Below are 16179 nucleotides of genomic sequence, written 5' to 3'. Positions count from 1 at the left end.
TTTAAAAAAGAGCTTTAAATCCCAAGAGAATTTTAAAGAATAGGAGTCATGTCTATTTACAGGTCGCTTTTGAAAAAATGCTTATCCTATTTTCTTTTGGTCTGACTTAAAAAAAATAAAAGCTTATAGGTCTCTGAAATCTTCAGTGTACTGAACAGATAGATAAAAAGAGATGATCAAATTGGTAAATGAGAGTTAGCCATCCATAGGAGTAAGAGCATTGCAGGATCTTCTGTTCATCTGTCCTTTCTTCATTTTCTCAAGGTCAAGACAGTCTTTTGCTATAAAGAACAACAATGATATAATAATACTTCACATCTGTATAGTAGTTTTCATGTTTCAAATAATATTTTTTTCTGTTCTCACAATATCGTTGTTAGGAAAATAGGACAAGTAGGTTACTTTTGTATCCTTCAGAGAATTGTGCATACACAAACTGAACAAAATTTACAGGAAAAAAGAAGAAAACAAGAAGGAAGTAGAGTATGGAGAATCAGTGATCATTTAGAACAGATATTTTTTGCCATAATTAAAAAATTCATTTTCATTTTAATATTTTATTATTGTCACTAGAGTTTACTCAAATCTCTAAAATATTAAGTTTATTATCCACTCATAAGTATTATCAGAAGTGAGAAATAAATGATTAATTCAGTATAGAAGTACATGCCATAAAAATTTTCAAACTTTCTTTTAAATCTCTTATAAATCAGTGTCATTTTCTTAAAAATGTTAAATGTAAGGTATGTTATAATTGCTTACATAATTAGTATTTTCTGAACATCATAAGTATTTTTTCTACATAAGAAATTCAAAACATAGTGGCACTTCACCACATTTTGAATTTAATATATGTGGCGATAGCCTTCGGATTCATAAAATAAGTCAAGGTAAGTTCTAAACCATAGAATTTTTTGATATTTTGAAACTTTTGATATTTTGGAAAACCAAATTAATAAAAATTTTATGGAGTGATTTATTATAATTTCAATAATTTTGTGTTTCATATAACCAATGATTTCATTAAGTCCTAAACTGTATTTATAAAATTCACAATTTCTTTGCAAAAAAATAACAATGCAATTGTTTTGAGAATTAACTCAAATCTTCTGGGCAAATTAAAATCCAAAGATCATATTTCTGTATATATTTTATTCTTGATATGTCTGAAGAAAGAGATACTTAATGAGACTTGCAAAACCTGGAAGAAAAAGAAATAATAAGAGATCAAAATGTAATTAATAAGAATAATTTGTAAAGTTAACAGTATACAGTCACCATAATGCATACTGTAAAGGGAAAAGGAACCAAATAGAGTGAGTACATTTCAGAGTAAGGCACATACGGTCGTGAATAAGAAATATGCAGAGTATTCTAGCGAACCCCGGTTGTCACCAAGTTCATTTATAGAGGGGACTAAAAAATCGAGTTTTTCAGTTTGACTTACATTGGCTATTATTGGGCTAGCTGCCTTGAACTGCTGATCTGTTTTCTGTTCATCATCTAACTATATCATCAGTCTTACAAAACTGCCTCTTTTTGGCAAAGTATCGTGAAAAGTGTTGTGCAACACGTAGATGACAAAATGAAGCATAGATATCATCCCCTCAGTCTTGTTGTAAACATCTAAGCATGAATACAATAGAGATTAAACATTTCAAAAGAACTATATTAATGCTTATAAGAATGTCTTTGTTTACTATTATTCACCATCTGAGACTAAAACTGTTACCAGTTAAGAGAATTTATGGAAAGGTAGGTCAGTGGCTCAGTGGATCAACATAAAATTAAATTCAGTATCCTACTTTGGCCAAACTATGCATTCTATATTTGTTCTGATGTTTTAGTCCACACTGAAATAATCTATCCATAGCCTTCATTTGCTCTCAGTCTTCACTAAGACTAGAAAATAAAATCCTGCATCTGAATCTCAGCTCTGTAGTTGTTACCCTTCAGGTCATGGAATATATCTATTTTGCTTCCTACTGTATCTCTGACATCTAGTATAGTACCTGATACATAGTAGATGTTCCCCCTCCAAATTTACTGAATGGATAAATGAATGAGTCTAGAGTAGATTTAACAATGTCAAATATCTGCCTAGATTTCAGAAATTTGCTAACTTGCAGGCTTCCCAACATGGTGCTCTCACTGACAAGATAGGAAGATTTTTTTTTTTTTTTTTTTACCACAAAGCCATGAAATCACTACCTACCAGGATGATCACTTATTAACAGGTTCTACCCACTTGGCTGATTTAGGGCTATCACCTCCAGCTGGTGTGAATAGTCTCAAGGCCCTGGCTCCTGCTAGATTAACTTGTCTGATTAGGATTCCACCTGGTTGTTCTTCATTTTATTCTGTATAGTTTATACTCCTTTATTTTTTTATATTTAAACATAGGAACAAAAGCTTACCTCTAAAACCAAAAGTCCAAAGTTAATTCCAATTAATGTTAAAGCATTAACTTGAAACCATGTGTTGATTTTAGTTTCACAGCCCTAAGGAGAAGAAGTCACTTAGGTTGACTTGGAGATGGACATGGTTTTATATATAATTCCACTACAAAGAAGAGACATAGAGATTAAGAATTTGCCCAAATCTAAAAAGTAAGGCAATGTCTAACTGGAGACTGTACTTTTTAGTCAAGAGAGCTTCATATAATACCAAGACACTTCAGTTGCTACTTTTAAAGTTGTTAAGATGATGGCATGCAATTGAAATCAGAAATTTATTGTTTTGAGAAGGATTTGATTTTCTATGGACTATTGTCATTCAGCAGCGCATATACTACTGCTTAAAATAATTAGTACTCCCCAAAAAGAAACAAAAAAAAATAATGCTCTATTTATTTATGAATACATGATGCAATTGAAAGATACATCTTAAAATGAGAATGAGAGTATATAAACTATACAAACTATTATCAGATGGAAATCCCTAGTTTATCAACATCCCATACCTATAAATTGCAGTTGCTCCAGATGAACCTATACTGTTGCTTCTGCCACATTTATCTGAACACTTTTGTCATTGCTGGAGCCCCCTCCCTTTAGTTTTTGTTAATCCATATACCTCTTTAATCCTGATATTGTAGCTCTTTTACCAATCTTTCACACCAGAGATTTGTCAAAATTGCCTCCTCCCTCTGCAAAGATTTGGAAAGGAGAGTTGGAAAGAAAGATTGACGGTATCAGTTCTAGGGGCACTTAGATCACATACTCCCAAAAAGTTTATTACATACCTGAAATAATATTACGATTTACTGAATTATTGGTTTGGCTTAGTGAAGTCCCTTAAGAACCTAATTACCACAAATAACCTTGTTTGTATATAAAATTTGCTCAGAATTCTAAATCGACTTGCAAAAAAAAAAGAGGGAATTGTAAATATTTGCAGCAGCCTTGATTTATCTTTACCTGTAGGTAAGTTGCATTCAGTGGCTCATCACAAAACCACTTACTTAACGTAGAATTCGTGCAAGAACATGGCACCTGTTCTGCATTTTCTTTACTCTTATTCTTTATCCAATCTGTGTAATTGTGTTGGCCACAACACTGTAACTAGAAAAAGATTCCATGAATTGTACTATAGAATATTCAAAATAAAGTTAATTTTATAAGTTCCATGCATATTAAAGTGTTTTATGATGAATTTATTAATTTATTCTCCATTGAAATGTAGTGAATTTGACAAATAAGTACATTTTTGTTGGTTTAATCTATTACTTTGTTGTCGCTACTGTAAACCAGACAAAAAGATCTCTATTTATATAAGCAGGCTATGCTTGGAGGAAATTGTTATATCTGAATTTATCTTATAGGAGCCCAGGATGAAAGATAGACACTTGACTTACTAAAGCTACAAACTATGTTTAGGGCCAGAACATAGAAGAGAACACCACTTTAGCCACATCTTCCTCTTAACTATAGCAGTTATCTTTATATTTATTCCAAATGTGCTGCCATCTGTGTTTAACATACATAAAAAGATTCAGGGTTATTTCTACTGTCGGGATTAATATAAGATGTTAACTTTCAATTTTCATTGTGTGGAAAATTGCTATAAATAACCACAAAATAGTCATAGATATGAAATGTCTCAATTTTAATCCTATTGAGTTGGGAGGATTTGAAAGAATCAGTTTATATATATGTTACCTAGAAAACAGGAACAAGTTGAAGTGACTATTTCATTGTTTTCTAAACCTGTTATTGAAAGTTATAACATCAGTACTGCCTGCTTCACGACATGTACCAATAATCCTGGCACAATCTTAGAAACGTAGAATGACTAAAATAGTACATTAGATTTTGGATATTGAAAGTTGGTTCAACACAAACCTGCATATACTATGTTAATTATATTCATGGTTAGGAACTGTATGATGGATCCTCATTAATTATAGTAATGTCATACATAGAAATGTTTTCCTGTTTATCAGTTTATGATCATATGAAGGGTCAATACTCTAATATGGGACATAATGCCATCTGAAAATGCAATACATGTACAGATCAGATACGGCAGAGAAAAAATATGCAGAGTAAAAGCACTTATAATTACATTTCAATCTCTTAAAATGTGATTCTGTAATTAAATGTACTAAAAATAATAACTTTTTATGTGAGACCTATAGTATAACAGTTAAGAGTAAAATCTTGGCTTACTATTTACTTATTCACTGGATGATACAGGCTAGTTACTAAATTTCTCTGTCCCTCATCTATAAAATAAGAAAAATAGTTCTGACCTCATTGGCTAGGAGGATTAAATGAGTTAATATATGGCAAGGGGCTTGGTGCTATGTAAATGTTTGCTATTTTCTTTATCAGGCACTTATTACGTACCAGGTGCTGATCTATTCCTGCAAATTATTTGACTGACCATACCAAGACCTTTCCCCACTCCCAAAAATCTGAACTGTTAAATAACAATCTTAACAACATTAGCTAGTAAGTATTAGTTCCTTACTATGTTGCAGATCCAAGGCTTTCTAAATACTTCACATATTACTTCATTTATTCCTGCCAATCAGAGGTAGAGATTACTCTGCCCATTTTGCTGATATGAAATGTGAAATTAAGAAAACTACTTGTCCAGGGTCACAAAGCTACTGCGTGGCAATCCTGCCATTCAGGCTCAATGGGAACCAGCACGCTACTCTGCTGCCAGCAAGGACTGCACTCAGACTTACCTCCCCGGGATGCAGGAGGGGAAATGACCCCACTTGGCAGAAAACCACCAACACTTTTATAGGTGAAACAAGGTTAAAATGCACATCAATTAACCCAGAAAAGGAGATATACATTACGAAAGGAAGATAAAACTCAAGATCTGTAAGTGAGGGCAATGCAATTAAACCCTGTTTGGAAGAAATACAAGAACTTCTCATTCCTTTGCCTTGATCCTCCGTCATTCCCTGTCACCCCCTCTACTCTGCAGTGCTCATCTTTGATATCTAATTTTCAGTTTATGCTAATTTTGTCTTACTGTTTTCTGTAAAACATTCAGAACAGTCCACTTTGGTATGTCTTCAGGCATATCTTTAGATCCATACTGAGAAATGACTAAATCAATTTCATCATGCCAAACTTGGAGGACCTGTTGAAAATTGTATTAAAAGTGAAATTTTGATAGAAACTTTCCTTATAGCTTTTTGTAAAAGAGTTTTCAGTCAGTTTGCTGTTTTCTGCTTATTACTAAGTGCCTTTTTCCCCTCTTAATTATTTTTAGCAATCTCAGTGAGTATTGATGCATTTGGTCCTACTTAAAGCATTCAAAAGTTTATATGACTTTCATAACTAATTCCGAATTTTGTCCTAAAAAGCGCCAAAAAGTTAGATACTATCCCATTTTAACTATTTCTATATTTGAACACGGAGACAAATACTTGGAAAATTTAATTATTTTTGTTTACATGAATAAGGAAGAGGTGTTGAGTTTTAAATACAGTTCATTTAAATTCTAGTATAATAATTTTTGTTCCATTATGTTGCTTTTGAATAATGTAAACTAAATAATTGGTGGGAATACTACACTAATGAAAACATCTGTACAAGTTAAACTCTTACGCAGGTATTTATATATCTATGCTTTAATACATTTAAGATTAGAATACCATAAAGTGTTATTTAGATCTTTATCTATTTAACTTATTCCATAAATTAATTTTTAGTTAGAATAGAAAATGATGCTTTTCTTTTTTCAATTGCTGTGGGGAGAGGGCTGACTTATGTTTTCATTTACCCTCTAAGCATTATTTTGGAGGTTCATATGAATCATACCTTGGTATTTAAGAGTAAAAATGAGTTCACAATTTGTGTGACCACTATATAAATAAAACTCCCTAACATATAGTCAATTTGACAAATATCCGTTAAAGCCCTAGTGCATCTCCAACACTGAATTAGGCCCTATTAATGGTTTAAAAGATTTAGAGGCTCATAAGAGCTTAATGCAGTTTGAATGTAGAAGATAAATTGATGTAAACAAAGCTGTTATGTTTGGGATCAGCTAATAAGGGTTCGAGTGTAGGCTCTGTCATTTGGCCATGATTGATTTAGGCAAGTATTTCTCCTCTAAAAGCTTGTTTCCTGGTCTAGAAAGTAAGACTAACGACATATTTCTAGGTGTTGTGAAGATCCATAGTATAATGCCTAGAAAGTTCTTATCATAGTCTCTGGCACATAGTAATTATTATTAAATGATTCTTATTACTCTTGAAATAGAGAAATGTGAATATGAATATGAAGTATGTGAATAATACTTTAAGTACATATTGGTGACACAGATGAACTATATTTATGTGTTAAGGGTCCTTAGGTGTTCTATTTAGGTTCAATCATGAGGAACAAAGTTAGAGGATGATGGGTAGAGATGTGGTACTTTGCTCCTAAAGCAGCTTTATAGGACTGGCCCACTAAACCCATATGTATGTGTGTGCACGCACACATGCACACACACACACAATTTTGGATGTGGAGAGAAGAACTTTTAGCTACAAATGCCAGGCCATTAACAATACACCATGAGTGGTTAGATATCTAGGGTAGATGCCAAGCACAAGAGAGCAAATAACGTGGGAAGTCAGTGGCATTATATAAGAGAGATTTTGTTGAAGTCTGGCCATTATTTAGGAGTCTACATATAGAGAGAATTTGAATGCTAGGAAGCATAAGAACTAATCGAGGGCTCCTTCTAAATTAAATGGAAGGAAGAGAGCTCTTAAATAACTACTTTATGACAGGAATTTTATAAGTTGTCAGTTAGGTAAGTATAAGTTGTGAGGTAGGTAAGTATTACCATACTTTACAGATGAAGACACAGGCTTAGGGCTATTAAGTAGCTTGTTGATCTCTAGTCAGATGTCTATCTGTACTACTTTAAATCTATGCTCTTTTCACTATCAGACAATCACGATAATAAAGATAGGCCCTGCCTACACTGAAACACTGAAGTTTCTTGAAATATTAAAAGTAATTGTAGGTTGTAACAGGTAAGATTTGTTACTAAAAAGTTTTTTAGGCAATTTATTATGTGCGATTTTGAACTTAACCTTGATAAATATAAATCTTGTTCTAATTAATTTATCTATATCCCTCATGATTATACCTAAGCAAAATACATCTTCAGTCCATCTTACTTAAATGAAATTGCTAAATTTCAAATTAGTACAATTCTAAAAATATTTCTTTATAAAAACATTGGTTTCAGCAGTGGTAGGTGGGGGAGGGGGAACTGGGAGGCCAATTTTGGGTTTTCCACCCTTGCATTAACTCTTCTACCTCCACATTCTTTGTTATTTACAATATTCTCAATCTTCTGAAAATAGAGTTGTTAAAGACAAATTCCTGAACACACCCTTGCAATCTAATCTTAGGCCCTTCTTATATAGAATTCTAGTACTTCCATTGACTCTTTTTTCCCTCCAAAGTTATTTACCTTTAGCTTTTAATATAGGCTCAGGGGTCTCAATAATCTAAGGTATCCAAAATTTTTTAGATTTCAAATAAAAAGATGATTTTCCCTTACCTTCTCTTTCTTAGTGAAGATGAGTGCTGAAAGTGCAACCTGAACACCAAAAGCCCCTATTAACTGTACTGCATACTAAAACAAAAGAAAAATGGAGATGGTAACTATGCTTCGAATATATTTTTAGATGCTAACTACAATGATGGGAAAATGTACATCATATGAACTATTCAGTATTAAAATATACATAGGCATTGCTGAAGTTTCCTGCCCTCACACATGTGTGAAAATTATTTTTTAATTTTATTTTATTATTAGTTTCAAGTATACAGTACATTGGTTAGACATTTAAATAGTTTATAAAATGATCCCCCTAATAGCTCTTTCCTCTGGCTGAATTTTTTAAAAAAAAAAAAAAAAAAAAAGAGAGAGAGAAAAAGAAAAAGAAAAAAATATCCATGGACATTTGGATAAGAATAAGAAAGAAAGAAGTGATAATATTTCACAAAACCCTCATAGACTAATGGAATTGTTGATAACATCTTCATTCAGATCTAAAACTGTCAAAGAAGGAAATTCAAATAGTCAGTTCCCTTGAGCAGTGTAGACCAAAAACCATTGTCCGGAGTGATCCCCAGACTTTCGGTAATATATAAAAGCTAAGTATTTCTGCATTCTTCCTGACAAGACACATGACTGTAGTTGAATTTCTTATCTGCTTGCTAGGAGAGTGCCTGTAAAAGTAAAATTAATCAGATTTAAAGAGAAGTTAAAAACTATATTACATCTAAGTGTGTGAATTGTGATCCATACATACCAACTCTATAGGAAATGGCTCACCGTTCAGGTCTACATTCCTGATTATAATTTATCCTTTCATGTTACATGCTTTGGGAGAGAGAGAGGGAGCACTTGCCAGATGCCAGAGTCTGCCCCTCTCAGCAGTTACATTTCTCTGTTTTAAATAATAAATTGTGATCTCACTTATAAGTTGGCTTCCTGCATGGCATGCCCACAAGGAGAAAATGTGCTGATTACGGGACATGTTTCCTTTTCCTTGCAAAGCTACATTGCTCATTGATTTTAATATACTTCATTCTAATTTTAATCTTTAGATTCTCAAGTTTGGTTCATTGTAGCTCATTGTAGGAGACAAATTCTTATTGACTCTGTGCTAAAAATGAATATCAAAGTGTACAAGTGCTGAGGTAGGTACAGATTCAATTTATACAAAATTCCTCAAGAAAATTCTACTGTTCCATTTGCCTTTTGCCCAAGGGCACACTACACTACAGTGTTATGATAAGATAAATCATTCAGCTCATTTGTGTGACTTGTACACTCACAATCAAAGATACATGTTTGGGCTACTAAAGTGAAATACATACCAGAATTAGGAGCCATCTGATTTCATAGTGAATTCCCAAATAACCCAAGAGACAAAGAAGAACAACAGCTGATCCAGCTCCGATCAAAATTCGAAAAATATATACTATCAAGTGATTTTTTTCATCTGCGGAAATCATAAAAAAACATCATTTGATATTTATTTTCTATTTAATAATAAATGCAGCCACCCAAGTTTCCCCTAAGCAGCTGTTGTCAAAACACTGAAATTCTCTTTCTCTTTTTTCAACCTCATTCTAGACCCTCTTACTTACTCTTAGCAACAACTTTTCTTTTTTTAATGACATGATGGAGAATTTCTTCGATCTCAGAAGATCTCTTTACCTTTATTTTCATTCCCTTTATAAAAGAAGACAATTTTTCTAATGCAAACTCTTCTATGACTGGTGTACATCCAAATACTTATGTATTTATTCATCCATTCATTCATTCAACAAAATAAAATTAAGTATCTAACATACAGGTTAAGTTACCCTACATTTATTGCTAGTAGGGACCCATCAAAGCTATATTTTATTCTCTTCATACCTATACTGAGCTCTCTGTGCTGGAGAATTATACATATATTCAACCAACTGTTAAATTCTTAGTGCTATGGTACATACTGTAGAACACTAAGTGATCAACAAATATTTGTTTAAAAAAATAGAAGAATAAATATATTAAATATGCCTTAGTTCCTATGATAGAACAGTAGAGCCAGTACCGTGTTAGAAGCAGATTGCTCTGGCTCATAAAAGCCAATCAATCATTAATTTTTCACAAAATTTGTAAGCCAACTTCATTCACATTGGTATGTGAAATCAGCCCTTGTGGGAGTATTTTAACCACATAAATCAGCAAATACCATAAATCAAGGCGCTCTGTCCATCTAGCGGCACACCATTGAGTACAAGAGCACCTACCCTAGTAGAGTAAGGCGTCTGGAGGGTATAGATAGCAAGATTATCAGAGAAGGTAACACCTGAGTTTAGGCTTTAAACAATAATTGGAAATATCTCCATGGGAATGGTAGAAGCACTCCAAGACACAGAAAAGCACAGAGTGTGTAGGAAGCTCCACTTTGCTGGTGCTTACAGTTTGAGGCAGGTAGGACTGGAAAGGTTTGCAGATGCCAAATTAAGGGCACTTTTAATGGTGTTGTCCAGTCATTTTTTACTGGAATTAAACTCTATGAGGACAGGACCTTTACCTTTCTTATACACTACTGAATCCTCAGCTCATGGGATAGTTCTTAGCATATAGAACATGCTCTATAAATATTTATCATATGAAGAAATAATGGCAATGGTGAGTCAGAGAAACACTTTTAATGTTGCATGGTTAAGCTCACCTTTTGAATTAATTACTTCAGTGGCATTTGGAAGATGGCTGCGAAAGGAGATCAGAGCACAGGCTATTGAAGGCTATTATAGTGGAAGAGGATAGATGAGGACTTTAGGTGGCATGGTGCTATTGTTAATGGAGAGGTGAGGACAGAATAATTTAAAAGAAGTAAATTAATTGAAAGATAAAGAAGAGGGGAGGACCTGATGTTTCTTGCCTCAAACTGGTTATTTTCAGTTGCACATCCTGAAATCTTAATTAAGATTTCACTAAGTGATTTAAAGACATGATTTTAAAAATCTTAAAGGATAAGTTTTGGACTACCTTTGCAGAGGTTTTTCACAAGCAAGAACATCAAGTTAATGAGAATTATCTATAAAGTCCAAAATAGAGGGGAAACAAGAAAAAAAATGACTTGCTCCACCCTAATTACTATATTATTAACTTAGATATTGTATGAAAAGTGCTTACTTACCCCTTTGCCTGGCACAGAGTCAACACTACATAAGTAGAAGCTACTATTGCATTATTGAGGGGAAGGAAAGCAGACATAGAAAGTTTCACATGCCCATTTATTCTGAGCAAACCACTAATGAATTCAGATGTCATGAGTACTTTTCTACAAGCAAAGTATACAAACAAAAGAGAATAAAGGTACGAGGCACTTAAGTATAGTTGAAGTTTAGCTAAATCATTTAATACTTTATTACATATTAAACCTTTCTGTTCTGCTGTCTTTTTCCTATAAACATATTTTTTCTTGATACTCATTGAGATATAGGTTGGCTCCACTTTTGCTGTGTATTTAATGATTAACAGTGCTTTTCGGTAGGACTTACTGAAATAATGGAAGAGTTCTATATCTGCGCTGTCCAACAAAGTAGCCAATACCCAGTAGACAAATATGGCTATTGAGCACTCAGAATGTGGCTTCCTTCCTGCCAACCAAGGATATTTACATGAAAATAACCCTTAGGCTATCAAGCTTCAGTCCACAGGGACCGCATCATACTACAATATGGTAAAATAAGGGCAATGTAAAGATCGAAAGTTTTTAAAATAAAGTTAAATATATTCTATTTCTTTATTAATATTTGGAGAATATTTTAAATATATATTGAACTAAATATTATAAAAATAAAATATATAACACATATCAAATATTTTATTAATAAACACTGGGGACACGCAAAACTATCTGAACAGCCACACAGAAAAGTATGGAGATGCATTTGGGTCTTGCAAAAATCAGAGGTGAATGATGTCTCTCTCTTATCTCTGTCTCTCTCTGAAGCTGATTCCTCTTACTTTTTCCACCAGACTAATTTCTGATGTGTCTCAATTCATAAGATAAAACACTGCTGATAGTTCCTTTGTTTCACAATCTTGGCTCCCTGGGGTGAGACTAACCCCAGATTCGAAATTCCATGGGAAATATTTTTATTGAGATATGATTGACATAAAACATCTTATAAGCTTAAAGTGTACAATGTGTTGGCTTGGTCTTTTTACATATTTGTAACATGATTACTACAGAAGTGTTAACTAACACCTTTATCATGCCACATATTTATCATTTATTTTTGGTTGAGAATAGTAAAGATTTAATCTCTTAGTAACTTCGAAGTCTATAATACAGTAACGTTGATTATAATTATTATGTTGTGTATGTGATTGCCAGAACTTATGTCTCTACTAATTATGTCTGTACCATTAAACGACATATTTCCATTCCCCCAATTCCCAGCCCCTGATAACCACCATTCTATTCTGTTTTAATAAGTTTTTTTTAAGATTCACATATAAATGATATCATGCAGTATTTGTCTTTTTTTCCTTCTGATTTATCTCAGCATAATGCTTTCACGGTTCATCCATGGTGTCACAAAAGGCAAGATTTCCTTCTTTCTCTTGGCTGAATAATATTCATGTGCCACATCTTCATTCATTTATCCATTGATGGACACAAGTTGTTACCATAGGGAATATAATATTTCATTTCTAACCATGTTATAGTAAGAGTAGATGATAACTGAGGTTTAAAGGAGATTATTTAACGTGGGCAGTGAAACTATGTTAATTTCCATCATCTTTTCAAGTTCATAGATCCATAAAGATCCAAAGTTAGAAGAATAATCAAAATATTCCATTTCTATCATTCCTTTTGTCCAAAGTTCCTAGCTTTCTCTCTCAAAATTCTCTTTCCTTTATGGTCATGGATTTAAGTCCTATTATTTATAAGATGTTTTAAAAATCAATTGATAGAGACCTTCAAAGGATAATTGAATTTTAGAGAAATAGTGCCACCTGCTGAAAAAATCATGTATGCGGTTATTTAAAATGGAATATCTTGTTTCATTCAGAGAGAAAAAAATTCGGACATACCTAGAGCAGTGAAAAAATTATTTCTATCTAGTAAAAGCCATGCAGCAAATCCCAACAGTAAAAGTCCAAGAACCTACAAACAAGAGTCAATGTGAGTTTTAGTAATTGACAAAAAAAGATTTCATTTTCTTTACTAAATAATTTTAAAGATTCTTACCAAGAAAGCTCCATTCATGAGATTAAGAAAGTATTTAAAAATTAAAGATTTACTTTTCCTTAACATTCTTTTCCTTCTCAGATATTGATGATTCTGAAAAGATAAGCACAACTTTTACTATAAACACTTGCCACAGTAACAATTTTAAGTTCTAATATCGTTTATTTGTATATTTTTCTTCTCATACCAATGGTCAGTAATAACATCCCTCTTTGCCCTTTTGAACGTAAGGATATAATGAAGATATCTTGAAACCGTATCTGTCTTTATCTACACATTTTGGGTAGACAGCTGAGACCAACAGGTCATTGGTATAACATGTTAATAGCTTACAGTTTTCAGAAAATAAAATATTTTATACAGTTTCCAGTCTTAACACATCTTTCTCCTTGCAGGAAAGTATTTCTTCACTTCTGCATTTCCCTACTCATCAGCTCCTCCTTGCGATCTCGCCTTGACTAACTTCAAGTTTGGCTTATTTTCTCCTTGACTTGTCTTTCTTCCTACATAGTCTCTGAGGTCTTTAAGTGAAGAGAGTAGGTCTCGTATACCATTATAATGCCAGAGAATAGCGCATAGTAGGTACTTAACAGACAACTGTTGAATGAATAAAATTATTTAGTTTATAATTTATGTTATATACAGTGTAACTGAGGTTGTTTTAACTAAATATTTTCCAGAGAGCCAATTTTTTCCCCAAAACGTCTATGAAAAGGTCACTATCCCATCGATTTTTGGTTCTTATTAGATATCAAAGTTTTAAATATTCCTGGGTATGTTTCTGGATTTTCTTTTTTCCTTCATTGTTTTAATTCTAGCTAGCACCATAAAAAAAAAAAAAAGTATTGTAGTTTACAATGTTTGAAGACATGCAGTGAATATTTAAAGTGATGAAGGATTTAATATCGCTAATTTGAAGCTATTTTTACTAGTTATGAAGAAACCAATCTATTTGTTGAAATGAAGGATGCATTGGAAAGTGGAGAAATAGGTGATACCAAGGTTAGAGTTCATGCACTTCCCTCCCTAGTTTGACCTGAGGTCACATTTCTCCTAAAAACTCCTAAGGTTCTTCTTCCCACTTTAAGGGTTCTCTCCAGGTTTTTTCTTCCATCCTCTGCTTTGAACTCTCCTGCTGTCATTTGGTTTCTCTAATTTCTGTCCTCTAGTTTTATTTTTGGATTCCTTCAGTGCTTAGCCTGTTTGGACAAAACACTCAACTAGAAAAGGCACTTGATTTTTATTTCAGTTTCTCTCCAAGATGCTCTAGGTCTCTCTCTCTCTCTCTCTCTCTCTCTCTCTCTCTCTCTCTCTCTCTCTATATATATATATATATATATATATATATATATTCTGAAATAAATAGAATTAAAGTTTCAATTCTATTTATTTCAGAAATGTGATCCTTACTTAGAGGCTGAATAAGAACTTAAGCCCAAAGTCTTGGTCTTTCTGGGGGGACAAATGAATGTGATTACTGTGCATAAATCTGGTGTGAAATGTTGAAGGCATGTCTTTGACTATTGATTTGGTAATAAGTAGCATGTTAGAGTCAAAACTAAAATATTTTCTCAAAAGACCCAAATCTAAAAATAAACTGAAGTTTATGTTTCCTTTAGCCCAAGGTGCATAGTTGGTTCTCTTCTAGGAAATCATCTTAGGAACCTGAGGATTGCTCCAGCAACAGATTGCTCCTAAATTTGCTCAAGGTATCATCCTTTATGGCCAGCAGACAAGAAGAGATGAATAAACGCAGGCAAGTATCTTTCTACCAATTGAGGTGGAAGTGGCACATTTTTCTTCTGCACATATTTCATTTCACAGACTTAGTCATTAGGCACTACACAGCTGGAAGTGAAGGTAACTGTGCCCAAGATGAAGGAAAGGAGTGAATTAGGATGGGGAGAGTCAAACAAAATGCTCAACAGTTAGGAAAGGGCATTATAAAAGATAATTAGAGGGAGAAAGAGAGGGCCTAGATACAGTGTTCATTTGCTTTACTAGGGAAAATAATCAGTGAGAATCAGAAGGATTCCCATAGGATGGGAAAATAAAAGAATAATGATAATCACTGAAAATAGAAAAATTGTTTTAAGAAATTCATAAATTTCATAAATTTAATACTCTGTTAATAGAATTTGAATTGGTAGAAAATGTCTTTGTGGTTAAGCACAAACAGATAACATAAGCTACGCAGACTTAGGAGTCATCCACAGAGAGATCATGATGTCATGGGAATGACTGAAAGAGCAGAGGAATTGATTGTAGATAAAAATGAGCAGAGGTTTGATGGCAGAGAATGGCATTATTAGGAAGGTGGGTTTTTTTTAATTTTTAAGCAGACTTTTGCAAAATGAGAAGATAAAGTATGATCTCATAGAAACCAATAGAGGAAGAAATTTCTAAAGTAGTGTTATATTACAGAGGTAAAAAAGTGAGAATTCAGTACTCAAAGTCAACCAACTTAGTGAAGAAGATATTCATGAAGTTCTTTTGAAGAACTTCAAAAGAGCTGCATTTTAGTCCATGTGGGCTGCTATAACAAAATACCACAGACAAGGTAGCTTATAAACAATAGAAATATATATCTCACAGTTCTGGAGGCCGGAAATCAACATCAGAGTGCCAGTATGGCTGGGTAAGATCCCTCTTCCAGGTTTCAAACTTCTTGTTATATCTTCACGTGAAAAAAGTAGTTGGGGAGCAATCTGGAATCTCATTTATAAGAGTACTAATCTCATTCATAAGGAATACGCTCTCCTAATCACCTCCTACAATTCTCATTTTCTAATGCCATCATATTGAGTGTAAGAATTCCAATGTAAATTTGTGGGTGGGGAGCACAAACATTCAAACTATGGCAAGCAATTCAAGTTAGAATAAGAACACAACAAACGAGGCATCTAAGCAACAAGTCAAGGAAGTCCATA

The 16179-nt window shown here is 33.2% G+C and overlaps 1 protein-coding gene across 4 annotated transcripts; it reads right to left on the bottom strand.

Moving 5' to 3' along the window:
* Window positions 1-1008: 1008 nt before the first annotated feature.
* TSPAN19 (tetraspanin 19) lies at window positions 1009-16055 on the bottom strand. 4 transcript variants are annotated; one of them, XM_036237025.1, is made up of 10 exons: window positions 15843-16055; window positions 13250-13342; window positions 13093-13165; window positions 11547-11645; window positions 9363-9487; window positions 8035-8109; window positions 5494-5604; window positions 3420-3563; window positions 2418-2501; window positions 1009-1201 (listed from the first exon to the last, which is right to left on the bottom strand). In XM_036237025.1, the coding sequence occupies exons 2-10, from the start codon at window positions 13313-13315 to the stop codon at window positions 1133-1135; spliced, it is 846 nt and encodes a 281-aa protein (XP_036092918.1). In that variant the 5' UTR covers window positions 13316-13342; window positions 15843-16055; the 3' UTR covers window positions 1009-1132. The 4 variants fall into 4 exon arrangements, with proteins under 4 accessions (XP_036092918.1, XP_015999171.2, XP_015999201.2 ...); XM_016143685.2 differs by lacking the exon at window positions 5494-5604; XM_016143715.2 differs by lacking the exon at window positions 11547-11645.
* Between the last annotated feature and the right edge of the window lie 124 nt (window positions 16056-16179).

Source organism: Rousettus aegyptiacus, unplaced genomic scaffold (assembly GCF_014176215.1).
Source record: "Rousettus aegyptiacus isolate mRouAeg1 unplaced genomic scaffold, mRouAeg1.p scaffold_m13_p_2, whole genome shotgun sequence".
In the NCBI taxonomy this organism is placed as follows: Eukaryota; Metazoa; Chordata; class Mammalia; order Chiroptera; family Pteropodidae; genus Rousettus; species Rousettus aegyptiacus.
This window is presented reverse-complemented; position numbering and strand designations above follow the sequence as displayed.

What these genes read in the sequence shown, in the direction of transcription:
- TSPAN19 (XM_036237025.1), bottom strand. Translation starts at nt 13,315, where the DNA reads ATGTTAAGGAAAAGTAAATCTTTAATTTTTAAATACTTTCTTAATCTC. An exon ending in TAATTTTTTCACTGCTCTAG is followed by an intron (nt 11,646 to 13,092) that starts GTATGTCCGAAT and finishes CTTGGTTGGCAG; the next exon opens with GAAGGAAGCCACATTCTGAG. An exon ending in AGAACTCTTCCATTATTTCA is followed by an intron (nt 9,488 to 11,546) that starts GTAAGTCCTACC and finishes TGATTTCCGCAG; the next exon opens with ATGAAAAAAATCACTTGATA.